This window comes from Citrus sinensis, chromosome 7 (assembly GCF_022201045.2).
Source record: "Citrus sinensis cultivar Valencia sweet orange chromosome 7, DVS_A1.0, whole genome shotgun sequence".
NCBI classification, from domain to species: domain Eukaryota; kingdom Viridiplantae; phylum Streptophyta; class Magnoliopsida; order Sapindales; family Rutaceae; genus Citrus; species Citrus sinensis.
Genome location: NC_068562.1, coordinates 3,815,384 through 3,835,843, shown reverse-complemented (window position 1 = coordinate 3,835,843; position 20,460 = coordinate 3,815,384). Strand labels below are relative to the sequence as shown.

Sequence of the window (20,460 nt, the reverse complement as noted above, 5' to 3'; positions counted from 1 at the left end):
AGCCTAAAGAATCTGAACAGTACTTCAAAAGATTAATGTACACGCCATGAGAAGGTTCCAATTGTATAATTTAACTGCAAAAATAAATTGAAATATCTGTATATTCAATAACAATTTTGTATAACAATATTATAAAAAAATTTCAACACTGTCTATAATTCGTGGATGAATACGATATGTGGTGGCCCACCAAGCTATCTGGTTTGGATTGCACTAAAGTATTACATTAAAATATTATTCTTATATTAATTTATTTAACTATAATTTTTGGTTTGGATTGCACTGCATTAAAAAAATATCTAATACAATAAAAGATGTAATAAATAAACTTGTGGGAATACGGTTTAGGTTGGATTATATTAAAATATCATTCACATTTTAAATATAATCATTTAAAAATAAAATATTTAAATTTAAATAATAATAATAATATAAGATACCTAAATAATTGATAAATAAATGATAATATATATATTTTTACTTTAATTATATAAAATCATTTTAATTATTTTACTTTAAATACATACAAAGTTTTTTTATTTAATTTAATCATTTATTATTTACAGAAATATTAATTTAAAAATAAATTTAAACTAAAAATTGTATTTGATATTAATAAATAAGAAATAAATTTATAATTGAATAATATATTCTAATTTAATATAAATTATAACTATAAAATACTATATATATTATATTTTATAATTATATAGCATTGTATTTTTACAATATAATAGTAAATTATAATACATTATAATAGGATTATACTATATTATAATAACTAATATAGAGACATGAATTATATTATAATATAACATAATATTGTAATATTTTATTATTTAATAATAGTATGTTATTAAATCATTTTTATATTAACACTTAATTTTTATAAAATTAGAATATAAAAATAATTATTTAATACTTAATTTCAAAAACTAATAATAATTAAAATAATATGGATTTAATTTTAACATTAATATACAAAATATTATTTTATATAATATAGTCTATACTATACAAAACATAGTATTGCATTATAATTAATGTAATGCACCGTAATGTAATATATCATAACGTATTACAACCAATATAATATATCAAGTACACTCTAAGAACAAATGATATAAGAATAAGATAATTATTATAAAAAATTTGGTGATCTAGTTACTTATTTAAAAATTTCCATAAACGGATATTATGAATAAAAAAATCTGAACTCATATTGATTGACTTAACCATTGCAAATATTTTGCTGATCAATTTTTTTTTTCATATTTCTTTTTGGTACAAGTAGTTATATTTGAGGAAAATTTAAATAAATTGAGGCCAAAAATTATAACCCCCGCGTTCCACAAAGGAATAAGCCGGGTCCGGTCCATTCGAACCCGTTAATGAACAAATTGAAACAAATGTCAACCCATGTTCTCAGCCGAACCGAAATGAAAGGCGTCCTTTCTTCCCCTGCCGGAGTCAAGCGATCCAAGCATCCAATTATCGTTTAACAAAAACTGAACTAAAAACATCGACACACACAATACAAACGCAATTTTTATTTTTTATTTTAATTTCTGATTAAAAAAAATTATATATATATATCTCGCCCAAAATATCTACAACCAGTAGTGGGCTCCAATGGAAACCGTACCGACCGCAACCGCCGCAACCGCAGAAGACTTCTCCTCCTCATCATCGTCAACGTCTCCGACGGCAGCCATCTCGCGGTGGAAATACAATGTTTCGCGACGGTACCAGCACTTACTGGACAAGTCGGTCCCACACGTTCTGCACCGTTGGGTTGTCTGCTTGGCCGTGGTTTCAATCTACGCCGTACGCGTGTACCTTGTCCAAGGGTTTTACATCATCACGTACGGTCTAGGCATCTACTTGTTGAATCTGTTGATGGGATTTCTGTCCCCGCAGATCGACCCCGAGTATAGCGACGGGCCGACGCTGCCCACCCGCGGATCGGACGAGTTCCGGCCGTTCGTACGCCGCTTGCCCGAGTTCAAGTTCTGGTAGGTTTGGTTAGTTTTTGTGTTTTTTTACCCCCTCTGTTTTTGTTTTTGATCATATCAAGTAATGGAATGATAAAATTCGGCAGTTTTACTTGATCATCAAGCGAAGTTATGCATTGGGATTGATTGATTTGTGACTCTAGATAACATTTAACTAATGGGGCCATTTTGTCTGTGATCTTAAAGTTAACTTTACAAACTGGGCTATAAAGTTTCTCTTCCTAAGGAATGAATTATATCTGAAATGCAAATCAAACAGGCCCCAACGTTGTTATCCTCAATTTTTTTGGTTCGTGGTTAATATGTTCTCACAATTGTTTGCTATCTGATAGGGAAAATAAGTTAACATTTATTTGTTACGTAAGAGAAAAGGTTTACAGCTGACCAATTCATGAGGCCAGTAACTGAAGAGACTGTGGCATCTGTTGTAAAATTATCTAAACTTCAAGAAATGTAGAATCTTGATGCGCTTTTCATATTTCGTGTGGTCCTGATTCCCTAGTATATATGTCAGTCTGTTTCACAGTCAATGTATGCATGAACTCTTAATGATTGATTGGAAATATGTGTTTTTATATGGTCTCTTCCTTTTCTATATACAATTTTGTCTGTCTGTTTTTTAACAGCCTGACCAGAACAATACGTATGATGAGAAATAGTTTGGTGAGTTGAGGTGGCTGAGTAGACAGCATATGGCCTGATGAAGAAGCAGAACAATTTAGTGTCTCTTTCCTTCTGTTTGCATGGTGCAAGGCAATTGGAATCAATCGATTCAATTGTGTCTCTTTGTCGTATAATGTCATTGACCAATTGTTTTATGCCAATGTTATTGGTTGGTCAAACACATTATTGAAGTTGTTTTGGTTTTCTCATGGAAGGTACTGTGTCACAAGGTCCTTCTGCATTGGTTTTGTGTTGACATTCTTCAGTGCGTTTGATGTGCCTGTCTTTTGGCCAATACTTCTTTTCTACTGGTTGATGCTATTCACTCTCACTATGAGGAGACAGATTATGCACATGATCAAGTATAGATATGTTCCATTCTCTCTTGGGAAACAGGTATTGTTAATTTATCTTGCATTCTGATTGCAGTTACCATATGTTTATGTTTCTTGGTTTTTGATATATGCTCTGGCTCTCATGATTTTACACCTTGTTCTCTATTTCTTTTTACAGCGATATGATGGAAAGAGGCCATCTTCATCGGACGCCACGAGCTCTGAGGACTGAGGTGATCAGATAGAGGGAACTATATAATTATATATGCTTCTTTTAAATTCGCACAGGCAGAGGTGGCCTAATTTCTTTCTTCTTTTTTGTCCCCAGCCCACTTTAGTTGACAGCAGGAGCTCTTTTAAGGTTTGGTGGTAGTAAGAATCTTTTTGAGAACAATTATTGTCTCCCAAGATTTTTCTTCTCATGCTTTTGTATGCTCTGTTAGTAAATTTAGAGTAGCGAATCAAAGTGGTCACTAATCCCTTCCCCCCCCACCCCATCGTCTTTTTCCCATAACAATCCTTTTGTATAGGAGGGCCATGCTCCATTCATGTTGCTTAGAAGTTGAGCCAGTAACTTTATGCCTACTAAGGAAAATGGTGGTCAAGAAGAGCAATTGGATTCCATTAAAATTTGGTTTTGAATTGTACTTATTTGTTTTGTTCAGCTACAAATGACATCCTCTCCTTTAGAGGTCCATTCTTGAGAATAATCACTGAAGTTCTGTTAAGCAATTGATCATTATTTTTTTCCTTTCTTAGATAGAGGATAGCTTGACTATTGATTAAATGGAAGTGATATGTTTTAAACAATTATAGGCTATAGATGCTAGTTTTATAATGAATTCTTTGCCATGCCGTTCACTTGCGAGTGTATTTTTATCTTAAAAAGGATTACTGGTGAGTATGTGGCTCACTTCTTATATATTGACATTAGCCTATATAAAATGGCTATGGCTGCAAATGTCTCTTTCTTGGCCCCGAAGGGCCCCAGAATGGTTGAAAATTGCAATTGATTTGAGAAATGGTCTCAGAAGATTTTTCTTGCACTGCATCTGATGGCTGGTGGAAAGTATTGTGTAGTTCTGGCATGGTATGATGCATGGAGAGCTTTGTAAGGCTAGATGAGACTGGCTGGAAAGTTATAATATTAGCTCTGTTATTTTCTCCCAGTTCTGCTGAAACACGTCTCAACCAAAGAAAAGCATGATAACCGTACTTGAAGGAAAATCCATTAAAGCTGCAAAAATAGATAAGATAAAACTGTCAAATTTATATGGAAGACGCAAATACATTCGGTCAACTGAACAATCGGTGTACAATGTCCAACAAAAAATCTGGAAACGAGCTGGTGTCATTGACGTATGACCGTATCTTTTCTAACGGAAACAATGTGGCTATGAAAATGGAATGGGCACACCGGACTGTAACTCAGGAAACTGGCCTGTAATAACCATACACTCCATAGAATGTCTGTGCGAAGGTTAGCAACAACAGCACAACAGCAGCAACAAGTGAGATGATGGCCCAGGGATTGTTGAAGTATTTGTGTCTCAGGCTTGCACGCCAAGCATTCCATTTGTGATTGTAATATTGGTTTACATCTTCTGACAATCTAGAAAGATAACTGTCATTGATATCGAAAACCACCTCTTCACAGAGGCGGTTGAAGAGGTCTGCAACTTCAGCATCACTACCTAGCCAGTGCTCAATAATACCACAGTAATGGAGGTATCCAACATCCTCCGGGGAGTTTATCAGATTGTCCATGAATATCACAAATGATGTAATGTCATTGCTGCAATCAAAGTGACACTGCTCAAATGCAATGAGATTGAGGAAGAGTGACTTGGTACCATCATGAACGAAAAGCCTTGGAATACTTAGAATCCCATTCTTGAATTTTATGTCCCAGAAACGATCAGTCTTCCTCTTCCTGAACTTAACGCCGGCCTCCCTCAATTCTGTCACACAATGTATAAGTTGTTGCCTCCTTTTATCCGCAACGCGGTTAGTCTGTGACCATCGCTTGATCCAAATCTTGGGGGGCTCAGGCTTAGGCCCTGAGCGCAAGAGACTTTTACGAAAAACATCAAGGCAGTGAAGGCCACATTGATCTGATAAAGGATCAAAAAAGTTTGCATTTCCAAGAGAGGACTCCAACTTGTTCCTCTCACCTTTCGTTAATGGCTCGTCTGTTGGCATTAATGGGTCAAAGAACCTGAGTGCTAGCTTCGCAACAAGTCCTTTCTGCTCGGGCTTCCCAAACTGAAGTCCAAGGAGCCGATCCAGTATAAAGAGTGGAAGCTGGTTCTCAAGCATTATCATGTCCCGCTGAATGGAATGCATAGATCCCCTCATGGCAAAAACAGGGTCATTTCGAGGATAGCCGAGTCGCGTGAATCCCTCAGAAGCTCCGCGGAAGAGCTCAAGCACAAAACAGCCATCAAGAACCATCATTTCCGCAAAATCATTGCTACTAAGAGAAATGGGACCTTCGTAACAAGCACGAGCTTTTTCTTCAAGTTCCTTCATAGAATCAAGATAAATCTTTATGTCCTGACTGTTACGCTTGAGTACATGGTGAAGGGAACGCCATTTATGGCGATCCATTTGGCGTAGGCGTTTTTTGCCGTGATGGTAAGGCCCTAAGGACACAATCTGGGGGACATAAGCCCTGTCATCTCCACCTTCTCTCAAGTGTTGAGGGACTTTATATATGCTCAGCTTTGCCCATGATCCTGCTTCATCATCTTGGCGAGCTTGCTCAAGTTTTTCTTTGATTGATATCACCCACTCAGAATCAGGAGAAGTGGCTGCGTCTTCACAGTTTTCAGCATCTTCTCCGATCACAATATGCAGGCTCTCTGACGGCGTCTGCTGCTGTTTCTGAAGCTGCTCTTGAGGTTGTTCTGGCAATTCAAGCAATCCAGAAGAAGTAGACGTTTTGGGGATTCCAGATTCTACAGTTTCTCTAAGTTTTACAGTAATGAGATACCAGCTCAGAAGCTCTTTGTTGAACACAGCAACCATTTTTTGATTCTGGATTGATGTGGCTACAAAATTTCTCACCAGGAAAGACCACCACAGCAATTATTTTCCCTCAAGATCAAGATAAGAGTCTAAACTGGAAAAGTTGTTCCACTTGTTCATGATATAAAGAAGTTGGATATACGTAATTTATTCGGTGCCTTTAATCGACTGAACCAATTGTGTAACACCCATGGCGATGGCCCCATGGCTTCTAATGATAATTTCCAATCAGCTATTAGGTGAAATGTTTCATTCTAGCTTAAAAGTCATTTTACTTTTTAATACTCTACACCCTTTTGTTACATTTGTTCTATACTAATAATAACATTCCCACATGAGTAATGGAGAAGTGCCTTAAAAAGTGCTGGAGATGCTTCAAAAAGAAATCATTTCAGCAACCTGGGAATGGCTTAAAAGCTTAAAATAAGCAACTTGATGAAAAAGCAAATATATATATTCAGTTCAAAGCTTAAGAAAAGAAAATTGTTCTGATACTATTATTAAATCTTGACTCCACCAAAAAAAAAATGTTAAACACGAAAGTCATCTCCAAGTTATGTAGTTTTTCTAATATTTTAATTAATATGCAGATGGAAATCTGCAGTTGACCCACATACCAGATTGTTTTGAAATTTTTGCCCCTGTAAAATGCAAGGGGCAGAAGAGAGCCCATTTATGCAAATCATGTGTGACACGAACTTGATACATGCTAGAGTAGTGGGGAGGATGTGCGAATTTAAAATATGCCTTACCTTTCCCATGCCATGACAAGGTTAGTTTAGAGATTTCCATTGCCTGTTACGACTTACAAATCTCAAATGTCTGCCTATGGAAGAGTTCTTGATTTAATCACATATGATTTCTGCAAGGGGGCAAGTGGGAAGAGTGTTGCCTTTGATAACAACTATAGTTTAAACATATGGACTCATGCTTGATAGGCTTATCTTATTAAAAAATTGTCGAGAGTTAACGTTGATACTCTGCTTCCCCCTTCTTATACAATGTGTTTTGAACTTGAGTGTGAAGCTGATTTAGCAACTGAATTTGACAGCACCTTATTGATAAATAAATAATTTTTTATTTATTGACAACAAAACCTAATGATATAAATAAATAAAATGTTTCAGACAGCTGAGAAAAGGGTTCCATTAAAGAGTCACTTATTGGAAGACTTCAGTAAGTCACTCTTTTTTTTTTCCCTTTTTCTGCATGCAGATAGGTAGGGAAAAGCTTTTAGGCATGTCGCTACAACTCTTGTCCCGCCTCTGTTCTTGGGTGTGGATGTCCCATCTTAACAATTTAACCAAAGCTTATCATGGTTTCTGCTGATGAAAACAACTCCCCTCTTTCAATATATGAACTCAGATAAACTTTTTAACAAGAAGGTCCAAATTCAATCCTGGGTTACCACAATATACTTACATGTATAACAGGTGTTACAGAAGTTCAATTGTGATTATTTATATAACATCACCACATCAGTATTATATTTCTCAAAAATATTAAAAAAAAAAAAGATCATGAAAAGGAAGTCTTGGCAACCAATTATCATATAAAGACAATGAAACAACAACTTTGAGAAATTGATGACAGACTCCGAAAGGAAATGACATTGAATCACAACAATATCAATTTTCAATGCCCAGTTTGACAAATGAGACTCTATGTACAGTACAAGAAACATTATCCAAATAAGATAGATAGCCTGCTCGTCCTCCCGCAAACTTAAAAATAAGGAACAGAGGGCATGAATTGTAAACAACCAAGCGGACACAAATATGACGATAAACTAAACAACATTATTTGCAACTTTAATAACCTTTTTCTTCTTCTCCGAACCCATCAGCCACAACACATACAAACGATGTTCAAGCGCTGCTGTGAGGCTTAGGCTTAGCAGAGTTTTGGGAATTCTTGACGGGATAAGAAGCCTCCATTGCAATTCCGCATTTGCCAGTGTTTGTATCCAGCAGATTACGCTGCAATTTCACGTATCCGTTTTCACCCCAGTCGCTGCCCCAGGAATTCCTCACAAGCCAGTAGTCCACACCATTTTCTGTGCCATATCCAACTGCAACAACACCGTGGTCCAGTGCCGATCCGCACTCTCCAGTAAAAACACCCTGTAAAAACCAAATATCCAAAACAAGATAAATAAATTTCTTGGAAACTTTTGCATTTGTGCTTTTTTTGAGGGGTTTTCTGATTTTTTTTTTATAAAAAGTTACTGTACGTGATAATGATCTAGAAAAGCTTACCGACTCGTAGTGTTGAAAAGCCCTGCCACCAGCTTCAATAGCAACACTCACAGGCTGATCTGCCACAGCTTTCTTCAGCGACATCTCATCGAAAGGCGATACATCCTCGTACCCATCAATGCTAACAACCTTAGCATTCCTCTGCAACATCGAAATTTTTGGAAAAAGAAAAATCGGAATTCAATATTTTGTTTGCAAAAAAACAAAAAAGAGAGAGAGAGAGAGAGTAAAGGCTAAAGGATTTTACAGACCCGAGATGGGTCACACTTGTTTTCAGCGCCGAGGTAAGGATAGTCTTGTTCAGAGTCCATGCCACCATTTTGGATAATGAACTGGAAGGCGTAGTCCATGAGACCGCCATTGCATCCTGCATTGATTTTTCTGTCACAGTCCACGAGCTCTTGCTCAGATAGAGAGATTAGCTCCCCAGTTACAATCTTGTTTATTCCTTCTACTGCAGCTACTGTTGAGAATGCCCAGCAACTTCCTGCTCACCACACATCAATGCGAATCACAAAAATACATCTTTTAACCTACTACTTCCAAACGAGATTCAAGGCGCACAACTGGGTCGATCCAGGCCAAATTGATGTCCTAGCTTAGCCCAGTTTGACTGCAGATTGGGCCTGGATCGATGCCCAATTCTGTTTTCATACGTCAGATTCTGTTTTGTCTAGTAGCCTCGACTTAGCCCACATGACGTCATTTAAAAAAAATAATAACAATTATGTATTCTTTGATTCAGGAATAAATTTTTAACGACCAACAACTGCAAGCAAAAAATTGAGAAAATAACCCACGTGGCTTCAACTGAAAAGTCTAAATCTGCCAATTCCAGTATTAACTACCAGTCCGCCGCCTGCCACCCACCGCCGCTTCCTCGTCGATATGCTCAAAAGCATCAATAATAATCTTTAACTGAAATAGATACCTTTTTTTTTTTTAATAGACTGAAATAGATACTTGATAAGTCATAAATTCCCCTTTCTTTTATTTTTGGAAATTCAGCTTATTATTATGAACAAAACTTTATAAAATCAATTTAGATATATATATATATATATCCATCCTTCTTATAATATCCATAAAAAGAAGAAAATATGGGTAATATGGAACAAAAGAAAAATAAAAAAATAAATGGAACGCAAGTTAAAAAGGGAAAAAGAAAATTACCACAAGATCCTTGATCTTTAACGGGATTAACGGCCCCTTTTTCTCTCCAATCAACAGACTCCGGCAACTCGTCGCCGGCCTTAAAAGCGTAACGCTGGCTCGCAACTTTGGACTTCATGAGTCTACGCTTAGCGTCACTTCTGGTGCCCAAATACATGGCACGGTACTCTTCGTTGGTCAAATCAGCGAACTTGTTCAAGCCGACTTTGTACGTGCGGTTCAGGGAGTTATGTTCATCAATGAACCTCAAGTTATCCTTAAAAATTTGAAACCTCTTCTCGTTGTGTCCCATCCCGTTAGAAGTTTTCCCACGCTTTGCAAGCCATGTTTGGTAGATTGTCATCACCTCATCATCTGTTCGCCAGCTTGATGAATGGTCGTGATTGTTGTCGTATGAGATTATCGACATGTCAGCGGCGGATGATGATGATATGAAGAACAGGAATACAAGAGTGGATATGGCTAGAAACATGGAAGCGGTTGCCATTTTTGTTTTTCTTTCAACAGAAAGATAAGAGAATTGAGGAAGAGGTGGTGAAGATAAAGGAGAAAGTTGATGGGTTTTTATAGGAAAAAGAAAATAACTTAATAGTAGGGGTTTGGTAAGTGTATAGAATGTAAAATAATATAAAAAAGAGTGTATTAATGTAATTGACTTTTTTTTTTTTTAATAATTGTCGTGTAAATTGGTGAAAAGAGATAAAAATGAGGGCATCAATTGGTCGTTTTGGACTTAAAATACGAGGACAGGCTATTGTCTGGCCAACGGTCATGGAAAAGCAATAATGAGAAATGGGCCGGAGTGGCAGAAAAGTCACGAGATCAGTCTTCAAACCAATGGATTGTTGCCACGTCTGACAACTTTACAGGTTCCTTAGAGCTGGGGGTTTTGCTTGTGCTCGCTTCAAACCACTAAGTCAGACTCGAAATGCGTGCTAACGGACAGGGATATTTTTGGTCCAATGAAATAAGGGTTACATTAAAGTTGCTAACTTGCTATGAAAGGAGCTGGGCTATGCTAAAATTGGGATTTAAACAGTAGAAAAGCATGTGCTTGCCTCTTGCCTGAGGTAAAATTTTCATTGATAAGTTGTTGCAGAATATTTCAGCAGTGGGGATCTTAAATGAATCTCTTTCAGAACCTGTTGCCTAACATCATCCATGCAACTGGTGAGTGGTGACATCTAAAATTCAGTGCAGTTATTAAAAATCGATATCCATCATCGTGGGAGATAAAATGAATGGGTGTCAGTCTGCAAACGTAGAATTTAAAATTACTATAAGGGATATTATTATTTTTCTACTAAAAGTATTCTGACACATTATGTTAGTACTATAATTTAAACATTATGTTAGTACTATAATTTGATAAAATTATCAATTTACCATCAAACATTTAAATTGTTAATATTTTCCCACCATTCTGTTAAAACTCAGTTAATATGTAACGAAAATTTTTTAAAAGGTCAATTTTACCCCTAGAGCATAAAAGATCATGTAATTAACCTTTTATGAATTTTGTAATTAAATCATCATTTATTGTTCTTCCTTCTTAAAGGACAAAAATTACACTTTATGAATTTTATAAAATTGACCGTGTGGTGTTAGGTAATTCATAAATTGATTTAATTTATTTAATTTTTCAAGGAAAAAATTATTTATTAAATTGACGAGCGAAAGACAATTTATTCTACTACTAAAACTCAATTTATGAAAGGGCAAAAAAAAAAAAAGAATATGCAAAAGAAGCAATTTAATCTTTGATATGATAATAATAATTTTACACAAAAAATTAAATAAATAAATTTGTCCTTTAAAAATTAAATAAATTAAATCAAATTATGAAGTACCTAGCACCACACGGTTAATTTTACAAAATTTATAAAGGGTAATTTTTATCCTTTAAGAAGGAAGAACAACAAATGATGATTTAATTACAAAATTCATAAAAGGTTAATTACATAGTCTTTTACGCTCCATGGGTAAAATTGACCTTTTATGAATTTTTTGTTACATATTAACTGAGTTTTAACGGAATAGTGGGAAAATGCTGACAGTTTAAACGTTTGGTGGTAAATTAATAATTTTACCAAACCATGATACTAACATGATGTGTCAAAATACCTTTGATGAGAAAATGATAATATCACTTATAAAATAGCAAGTGGGGCAGAATTGCCAGCGAAATAATGAATGAATTTAGTATCCGGTGGGCGGAACTGTCACGGGGACTTGTAATGCCCAAAAAAGAAAACCATCAAATTTCATCATCTAAGCCTGGCCTTGACGTTAAGCCTGATTGCTGCACGTTCATATCATGTTATGCTACGAAGTGGTGGACTAGATTGCGCTTGATTTTTGTGCTCCGAGGAGTTATCATGCAAGAGGGCTTTTATTTGTGAACTTAATTAATAAACTCTAATTGATTGTTCAAATTCATCGCAATTAAAGCTTTTGTATTTCCAGGGTGCAGTAGGTAGTATCTAGGACTAATTTTCTCAAGATGTTAAAAAAATCGAACATTTCGGCTTTCAAGGTTCTTTAGTTACTATCTTTCAAATTTTTAATTTTTAATTTTACCATTTTGTATCATTTTGCCGGTGCCAAATCAACAAGTGAATTCGTCCAAAGTTGTGCCATACGACTGAATATTCAATGTCATCCTTGCGAAGCAAGAGCAGTCCCAATCTCCCTCCTTATCCGTTGGAACAAGAACTGGGCTGCTCTCCCCAAGTTACCCGCTTCTTCAGCAGATCACTTATGACAGGTCAACCTCGGTTCTCTTGCTTTTAATTTGAATGTTACGTTGATCAGTATGGCCAACCCACACAAGGAAGAAGAAACCATTCGAAACACCTCAGCCGAACAAGTTGCACTGGCTTCTCTATATTCTATTACCTGATTCTATGGATAAAAAAGACAAATGTTAAAAGATATAATATATTCAACTTTCTTAATGGGCAGAGAATGGCCGGGATTGGGAAAGCGTGGGGCGGGTTAAAAACTGGTCAGTTTCCATGCGCTGCTTCCTTTCCGTGGATTCTTCTGAGAAAGTGAAGATAAAATTTCCAGCATGCAGCATGCTCAAACTTTTCACAAAGAATGGAAATTTTATTACAACGAGTATCATTTCTACCAAGGCCAACAACTTAACACCACCTTTTGATTCCTATCAGAAGATTATGTATAAAATAAAATAAAATAAAAAAATTGAAGCATGTAAGATACAAGCTTCCTGCAAAATAACAATGTGGCAGTTCTTAGTTGACATGACGCCAGCTCCTTCCATGAAAGCAGAAACCCACCCAATCACCTCCAACAAAAAAATTAAAGGAAATGAAAAATGTAATACTTAATACTAACTTGGAACTGCAAGAGCACGTATCCAATGGACCACTGTAACATGTGCCTACTCTATGTACCGACCACCAGGTATATCCCCCTCAGAATGTCTGCCTCAAGATTAAATTCTTGGCACCGAAGGGCAGCTGTCCAAATTCACACGGCATATATATTGTGAATATCCTTGGCTAATATTTCAATTTCTTCCAGAGTTCCTTGCAGAAGCCTGCATGTCTACCACTTTTGTTTCATGCTTTCTCTTACTTCGAGAACTTCGTTTCGATCTGGATGATCGATTCTTTGGAGTATGCTTCACTGTATGCTCTTGGATGCCAACCAGTACTTTTTCATTAGAAGGGAGTTCAGGAGGAGCATCTGGCCATGGTGTACGTTTTGATGGGACAGTGATCTCCAATGGTGGGTCAATTATCCATCTGTATGAAATACAAAGAAATCATTTTAATCTGGTCACGAGATGCCATTAACAACCCACCATGTTATCAAAATAAATGCAGAAGAGATTAAGAATCAAGTAAAACAAACTTTACACTCATATCCTATTACCTCAAAATGAAAGTAGGTTATGCTAAGCGCAAAAAATATTTAATATTTCCTGTGAGTTACATTCATTCGTGAATTTAAAGTAGTCTCGAGTTCAAAGCACGCACAATCTAGCAACTACAGATATGCATAAATCAAAATTCGTTAAAGGCCAAAACCTTTGGTTTAGCAAAGAAATTACAGAAGTATGAGGCCATAAATTAGTGCTAAATTGCCAGAAGGGAGGTGTGCTTAGCCCATAGCACATACACAAGTTCAATCGATAAATGAGTATTTGCCTGTTTCTTATGTAGGAGGATTTGAAAACTACATACGTTGGCCATCAAACTCATACTAGAGCATGACAGCCTTTGTTAATAAGAACTGAACCAAGCACAGACAAGTAATTTACTGATTTTATTTATTTATTTTGTTTTTTTGGGTGCCAAAACAGAAGATTGATGCTAAACAAAAGAACTTGCATGCATAAAAGCCACTCACAGCACCATGAGGATTATTATTTCCTGTGAAACCCACAAAACCTTAAGGTATGACAGTTTGGATGGACTTCATTTTCTTCAATTTTCATGGATAATGTTTTAGGCAGATGTAGCTGTGTCTCTGATTAAACTGTTACTTGTGCATTCAACTCAATCCCACTAGCATGCAGACACAAGAAATGAATGTTGAAACTCCAGAAATTGTAAAGGAATTTGCTCTTAGAGCTTATGAAGATACCTTCATAACATGGTGTTTGCCACAAGTTAATTACATGCAACTTGCTCTAGCATAAACATGTGTGTAAGCACCCACCTACTTGTTACAACCTATTTCAATTGAACTATATTAATGAGACATTAAACGTATACCCTAATACATAAGAAACAGTTGTTTAATCTAGACACCCATTCTTGTCCCAGTATGGTTTTTGGCGGTCTAGACACAACCGCAAAGTCTCTTTCCTTTTAGGCATTCCAAATAATTTAAGCTTGATTCTTAAATAAAGGCATTCAAGTAACCCAAATAACTAAAGCTACTCAATAAGAAAAAAAGCAGAATAGTTATTTGGGTTCCTCGAACTAACATGTGCCTGTAACCGTCAATGCACAGTAATATATGCATTACAGGTGTCGTAACAAGTAAAAACATTGGTTGAGAAAAAGAAGAAATTTTACTTATTTTTTAGGTACTCAGGAGGGTAAGTTCAGATACGTGGGCATGTGATGTGACAAACAAGTATGAAGGGAAATGTCCACATGAAACACTATAGGCATAGTTCTTATGTTGCATACCAATTCTACTTAAAGATCAATAAGAATTAAAGATCAATAAGAACATCTCTATAGTAAAGAAACATTTGCATGCAAATTTATAAAATCGTAAAGCAGCAGTGGTAAAGATGTTGCTAGTCAGCGTCAGTCACTACACGACTATAACCACAGATTGCAACATTCAAAGAGTTCAGATAAGCCTGAATACTGATTAAAAAGTTAATCCCAACATATTTCCACCAAAGTTGTCTACTTAATAGTCTGAATCAATCGGTCTATAATTTAACTTTCCAGAAGACTTGGTCAACAAACATCAAAGAAAACAGACACTGCACACTGGAGTCTGGATATTTAAAATGAGTTGACACGAGAGCCAGAAGAGGCTTTAATGCACATAAAAGTAAGCATGCAACTGGTGATTACTCAAAACATATTATATCATCAAAGTGTAAAATGTTGCATAAGAGTGAGAGGAAAAGAATAAAGACTCACCCAGGAGGAAACTTGCTATCAGAACGAGCTTCAACACGAAGCCACCAAACAATAACTTGGCGGCCGCAGTTTCCTAGCGGTTCTACCATGGACTGGTCTTTCAGCAGAGATAAAGGACTCTCTATATCCTCAAGGCCATCCAATAAATCTAGATCATTCACCCATTCCGGCTTATCTTTAGCTTCCTTCCAAAGCAACCTAGAATTCAAAACAAATCCAGCCCATTCCAGCTTCCTGGGCAGCACTGTTGCCCTGTCATCAATGTAGGTTGCGCTCTTCCTAGCATATGGCAGTGAGTTAAAAGTATGCCATCCAACCAGATTATTGGATGAGTTACAAGCAGGTCCTTGAACAGGCATTGCAGTATTCTCTCCACCCTCCTCCTTCTCCATTATCACTGATGATGACTCGTCCTGATTACCTGCAAGAGCCAGAATTCCAACAGAAACAGCTCCGAACCATTTTACATTTTGGATCTCATCAAAGAGCTCCATACTATGCATATTACTGTCATCCGCAAACATCACAATGCCATCCAGCTTCTCTTCTCTCACAATTCTGGAACACCAAACACCTACTTAATAAATTGATATTCTAATAACCTATCAATACTGAATTCACTTGAAAGCAGTGTAAATATCACAATATACAAACAAAAAGCAATCAACATACTTATTTTCTCCTAAATCAATATCATTTGATATTTCTTCATTTCTCACTCAATTTTGACAATAATAAAAGAAAAGCAGAAAGCAAAGACACTGCAACATTAACAGAATTAGCCCCATAGTGATGTTAGTTGTGCTAAAGATTAGTAATTGTTTTGTCCTTATGACTGATTAACTATAGGTCTTTTAAACTTAGAACTAGTGAGGAATTAATCAATAAAATAAGCAGCTAATGATGAAGCAAGAAATGACCTCAAGGCGCGAAGCCGCATTTTGGCTTCCAATTGATGTCTTCCCCCCCACGAAGCTGGCATTTTCTGATCGACTCCAACGTGAATAGTTCTCAACTTTGACTTGGCAATCAAAGAAGCCGTCTCATTGGTCACGCCACCAGCCTCGACAACGATCCAAACCAGATCGTACGGCACCAGCATCAGCGAGTGCATCACACCGGTCAAATGAAGCGTCTGGAAAGTCCGAACGTAAGTCGGGGTCACCACAATCAGAGTCCTTGGATTCTTGAACCCGAAATGAGCTCTCTGCTCTCTCTGCACTCTCTCGATTATCTTGTGCGCTTTCATGACCTCAGTCGGGTTCGGATGCGGCCACGGCCGGATCCGGATCCCGTGTCGGCCCACCACCACTCTGGAGTTTGAATTCGGCGTCGTCCTGTTTAAAACCGGAATCTCAACCGGAGTCGACGACGAAACAAAAGGTGTCGTGATGTCACTAGCCAAGTTCCGAAACGGCGCCGTGTAGAGGTTCGTTGTGGAAGTGGTGGAAGTCGAGAAGATGAAAAAGAACACCAATCGAGAAAATCGAAAGCCGAGGACTAAGCTGATTAAGCAACAAAGGCCGTGAAGGACGAGCCAGAAGATTGCGGCGGGAGACTTGATCGCGCTGTCGGATGACGAATCCAACGGCGCTGATGCCCTGAAGCTGTTGCTCCGACGGCTCAGATAGCTCTGCTGCAACGCCGAGAGCTTCATTCTCTTTTCCCTCCCTCTCACAGGTCCCTCGCGGTTAGAGAGAGAAAGCGAAGCGCTGTGGGGGTATTTGATTTGTTGATTGAAATGTTTGCTTGTTGAGTTGGTTTGAAGGATTGGGATGGTTTTAAGGTAATGTATATATTAATCAAAATGATTACTTTAGGTTTAAGATTAAAGTGAGACTGGCGAATGGAGATCGTCTCGTATCGTTGATTTGCTGCTATCCGTTTTCGTTTTGGTACGGTGATGAATGAGAGAGAGGGACATTAGGCCTTTGAAGTAGGGCCCAGTGGCCTCATTTTGGACAGGCAACCTCTGGTTATTGAATTTATGAGGAAATGTATTTGTTTTGTTTTAGACGTAGACGATTTTACAATGTACTGTATCAGTCAACGTATGAGTACGATTACTTGCAAATTTTAAAGAGACGGGAAGTTGACACCAGGTGATTTCTTTTGGTTGGCATTTTGCAATTATTTGAAGCGAATCTAGTTGTTTGAATTCAAGTTGACTAATCTAGCAACTGTATAAATACAAATTAATTTTTAACACTTAGTTTTAAGTTAAAAGACTATGATACATACTATATACGACGACTGTGCGTCTCCATTAAAGCAAATTAATTTTTAGGGAAAAGTGAGGCATTCCCATGTAAATTTAGGGGCATGCTGCGGGACACGTGTGTGTGAGAAAAATTGTACTGGTAGTGAATTGTCTTATACGAGTTAAAAGATTATTGACTAGTTTCAAAGTGGTATTGAAAGCCGTTAAGCGGATAATCATTTAAGGGAGAATTTGAAGTGTGATATGGCTCATCATTACGAATGAGTCACCAATGGCGAATAGGTTGGTGTTGTACTGTTCTGAAGTTTCACCTGTTCAAGTGACATGGCCAGTCGTTTAATTTAAGCATGACAAGCAGGGACAGGATGGACAATGTACACGACTTGTGAAGTTGCCATCTCGTGGGGAAGGCAACAGGCTAACTGGTTGCTCAAGCGTATCATAACATGACCTTTTTAATGATTTCATTATTTACCACAGCATCGTATTTTGAATATTTATCAGTAAATTGAAAAACATTGACGATAAAGGTGATCACATATCAGCGATATAAAATCTCAACTTCATTTGATGCAAAAGTTCTCTCACAATGTAAAAGTCGTCATTCATCGCTGAAGTAGTGATGAAGAATTGAGCTAGCACTTAGCACGAACAAATTATATATTGGCAGTTAAAAATCAAATTGAAGTGAGATGTTGGTAAAATCGTAATGACAAGCTAAATTCATTCACTTGATTAGTGGTGATAATATAGATTTGAGTTACATCAAAGATTATTATCAAACTTGTACTCTGCGGGCTGCTGGCTACCATCTGTAGTCTTGTGAGAGTTAAAAGAATACTTATAATACCAAAACATACTGAAATCTAAAACACAGCGATAAGAAATCAAGAAGGAATGTTCGTTGGTGTTCAGAATTAACTAGTTAACCTTTTTTTTTTCCTTATTAAGTAATCTTCCATTCTAAATTTGAAGTAGCATCAATGCACAGCGACTGGATATTTACTATTGACCACCCATGCGAAAGTTATATGCATGAAAAATGACACTTCATTTCAATAAGAACAAGCACTTAAAGTCAATATTTTGAAGGGAAATAACGTAACATATAATTTTAAAAAAAATTAACAAAACAATTTCTTTTTTTAATATAAAAGTTACTGTCAATGGTGGAGTACGAAAGGGAGAAAGGGTTTGGTGGAGAGGGTAAGAGGATGATGATTAACATCCGAACCACTTGTTTCCTTTAGGGTGCGGCAAGGTATCTGGCTGACTGGCTCTGTTCTATTTGAAAAAACAAAGCTTCCATCCCAAGGCTGAAAGAAAAAAGAGTAAGAAATAATAATAATAATAAGAAGAAGAAGAAGCAAGTAAATGTTGTTTGTATATGGCTGTTTCATTCAAATGACGTCTGCAGATTAGTTGTTCCAATCGTGTGGCATGCAAAAACTTTCTTGAACGTTTGCATGGCTTATGGCTAGAGCCTATCAAAGTTTAATGTGAGCTGGGCCTTAAATTTTAAGGACTGACGGGACTGGTTGATACGATAGGATCAATCCGAAAATATAACTTTTTTTTTTTGGCTAATATAAAATGAGATGAGATACGATACTTATGAAATAATCAGAAAATACGACACATTACAACAAATAAAACTTTTTTAAAAAAAATGTTTTGCTTATATAATAAAGAGTAATGCTTTTCACACAGCCCCAAGAATTCTTTTAAAACCCCTTTTCGTAAATACATTAAAGGTCATTACTACTCGTGGCCCAATTCATTTTCTTAGTTGGATACTGGGATATGGTGACTTGAAATGATAAATTTGGGCCTACCAGCTGTATCTTGCAAAGTAGCTTATTGGAGCTCCTAATACCTCTTTGAATCTCTTATGAAACTCCACTTTTATATTTATGGCCCTTCCTTAGTTAAGCATTTCATCATTGTTTCAAAATAATTTGAGTTTATAGGGGAAAAATAATAATTATATCATATAGTAAGGTTTAAAGACAGTAAGATTCATAATCTGCAGGTGTAACGACTTTAGTTTAATTAAATTCATATTTGTTCTTTGATGTAATTTTGACTAGAAAGAGAACCATCGTTTAAAAAATAGAGTTTTATGAGGATTTTAAAGGGTGTAAAAAGTAAAATTCAAGTAGTTTATCCATATTCATCCCCTCAATGTAATTCTCATTAGGGTTTTCAAAAATAGCCGCCCAGCCTAAATTCGGGTTAGGTAATACCCAGTTCGGACCAAAGTTTCACTTGATAAGTCTACGGTATAACCAGAAATCTAAATTTTATGAAAAAAATTAAAATGCATATTAAAATTAAAAATAAATATTTTTTTAAATAGTTATATTTATTTAGTTTACACATTACATATATTTGGAATTTTATACATTTAAATTCCATATTTTTCAGTCAAATTTAATTAAAATAAAATTATAAAATGTAAAATTTATAAAACACAAAATTCGGGGTTTTTTAGGCCCGAATAAAAAAGTTGGCCCAGATTAGATGTTTACGAAACATAGTTGAGCCAGATCAACCCAAGTTTTTGCCATCCCGAATCCTCAAGATTCGACGTGGAAGCCCATAACGTGTAATTGCATTTGCTCTGGTAGTAAATCGCATAACGAGAGGCTTTGTTAATATCCCAGTACACCACATCAAGTTCAATTAACGTAGATCCATTACAATGTACAATTAAACAAACCACTCGATCCTTCTCTAGAAAAAGAGCACTTTCCCCGATAGGAAATTGTTAAACTTTTCTTATTTTTATTTGATTTTCTTTCATCTCTTCTCTTTGATTGAGAGTGGATCTTCATCTAGATCAGAAATTTTGATGATTTTTCTCCACTAACTCTTAGATATATGATATAATAAATCAACCAGTCTGTAACGTTTAAAGATGTTTTCTTATTTTATAACGTTTCATTTGACTATTTGGGCCTTTTACCATGAAGCGAGAATTACCTAAATCAGGATAATAATATTATAATATCCATAATGTGGACAGAATAAGAATGAAAAACAACAAAACATATTAATATATTTTTTTTTATGTAATCTATAATTTGATTTTTATTAATTTACAAATTCACTCAATTT

At 36.1% G+C, this 20,460-nt stretch overlaps 4 protein-coding genes across 6 annotated transcripts; 1 reads left to right on the top strand and 3 right to left on the bottom strand.

The window, feature by feature from the left end:
- Positions 1-1,329: 1,329 nt before the first annotated feature.
- LOC102627924 (protein RER1A-like) lies at positions 1,330-3,823 on the top strand. Of its 3 annotated transcripts, XM_006494424.4 has the most exons (5): positions 1,330-2,015; positions 2,894-3,074; positions 3,192-3,246; positions 3,342-3,374; positions 3,544-3,823. In XM_006494424.4, exons 1-3 carry the CDS (start codon positions 1,633-1,635, stop codon positions 3,243-3,245), a joined length of 618 nt encoding a protein of 205 aa, XP_006494487.2. In that variant the 5' UTR covers positions 1,330-1,632; the 3' UTR covers position 3,246; positions 3,342-3,374; positions 3,544-3,823. The 3 variants fall into 3 exon arrangements, with proteins under 3 accessions (XP_006494487.2, XP_006494488.2, XP_006494489.2); XM_006494425.3 differs by having other exon boundaries at positions 3,342-3,823; XM_006494426.3 differs by having other exon boundaries at positions 3,192-3,823.
- A 530-nt stretch (positions 3,824-4,353) lies between these two features.
- LOC102627637 (UPF0481 protein At3g47200-like) lies at positions 4,354-6,540 on the bottom strand. The gene has a single exon (XM_006494423.4). It carries the CDS (start codon positions 6,041-6,043, stop codon positions 4,442-4,444), a length of 1,602 nt encoding a protein of 533 aa, XP_006494486.2. The 5' UTR covers positions 6,044-6,540; the 3' UTR covers positions 4,354-4,441.
- A 1,024-nt stretch (positions 6,541-7,564) lies between these two features.
- On the bottom strand, positions 7,565-10,053 carry LOC102627349 (cysteine proteinase mucunain). Its single transcript, XM_006494422.4, has 4 exons — positions 9,475-10,053; positions 8,553-8,788; positions 8,302-8,442; positions 7,565-8,166 (listed from the first exon to the last, which is right to left on the bottom strand). Exons 1-4 carry the CDS (start codon positions 9,959-9,961, stop codon positions 7,912-7,914), a joined length of 1,119 nt encoding a protein of 372 aa, XP_006494485.2. The 5' UTR covers positions 9,962-10,053; the 3' UTR covers positions 7,565-7,911.
- Positions 10,054-12,528: 2,475 nt separating this feature from the next.
- Positions 12,529-17,087, bottom strand: LOC102627060 (probable beta-1,4-xylosyltransferase IRX14H). The gene is made up of 3 exons (XM_006494421.4): positions 16,040-17,087; positions 15,120-15,677; positions 12,529-13,250 (listed from the first exon to the last, which is right to left on the bottom strand). The coding sequence occupies exons 1-3, from the start codon at positions 16,774-16,776 to the stop codon at positions 13,013-13,015; spliced, it is 1,533 nt and encodes a 510-aa protein (XP_006494484.2). The 5' UTR covers positions 16,777-17,087; the 3' UTR covers positions 12,529-13,012.
- Between the last annotated feature and the right edge of the window lie 3,373 nt (positions 17,088-20,460).

Excerpts from the sequence above, each read along its gene's own strand:
- LOC102627924 (XM_006494424.4), top strand. The coding sequence starts at position 1,633 with ATGGAAACCGTACCGACCGCAACCGCCGCAACCGCAGAAGACTTCTCC. Across the intron at positions 2,016-2,893 it reads TTGCCCGAGTTCAAGTTCTG|GTACTGTGTCACAAGGTCCT; the intron begins GTAGGTTTGGTT and ends TTCTCATGGAAG. Across the intron at positions 3,075-3,191 it reads CATTCTCTCTTGGGAAACAG|CGATATGATGGAAAGAGGCC; the intron begins GTATTGTTAATT and ends TTCTTTTTACAG.
- LOC102627060 (XM_006494421.4), bottom strand. The coding sequence starts at position 16,776 with ATGAAGCTCTCGGCGTTGCAGCAGAGCTATCTGAGCCGTCGGAGCAAC. Across the intron at positions 15,678-16,039 it reads ATGCGGCTTCGCGCCTTGAG|AATTGTGAGAGAAGAGAAGC; the intron begins GTCATTTCTTGC and ends TTGGTGTTCCAG. Across the intron at positions 13,251-15,119 it reads GATAGCAAGTTTCCTCCTGG|ATGGATAATTGACCCACCAT; the intron begins GTGAGTCTTTAT and ends TATTTCATACAG.
- LOC102627349 (XM_006494422.4), bottom strand. The coding sequence starts at position 9,961 with ATGGCAACCGCTTCCATGTTTCTAGCCATATCCACTCTTGTATTCCTG. Across the intron at positions 8,789-9,474 it reads TAAAGATCAAGGATCTTGTG|GAAGTTGCTGGGCATTCTCA; the intron begins GTAATTTTCTTT and ends TGTGGTGAGCAG. Across the intron at positions 8,167-8,301 it reads CTTTTCAACACTACGAGTCG|GGTGTTTTTACTGGAGAGTG; the intron begins GTAAGCTTTTCT and ends TGGTTTTTACAG.
- LOC102627637 (XM_006494423.4), bottom strand. The coding sequence starts at position 6,043 with ATGGTTGCTGTGTTCAACAAAGAGCTTCTGAGCTGGTATCTCATTACT.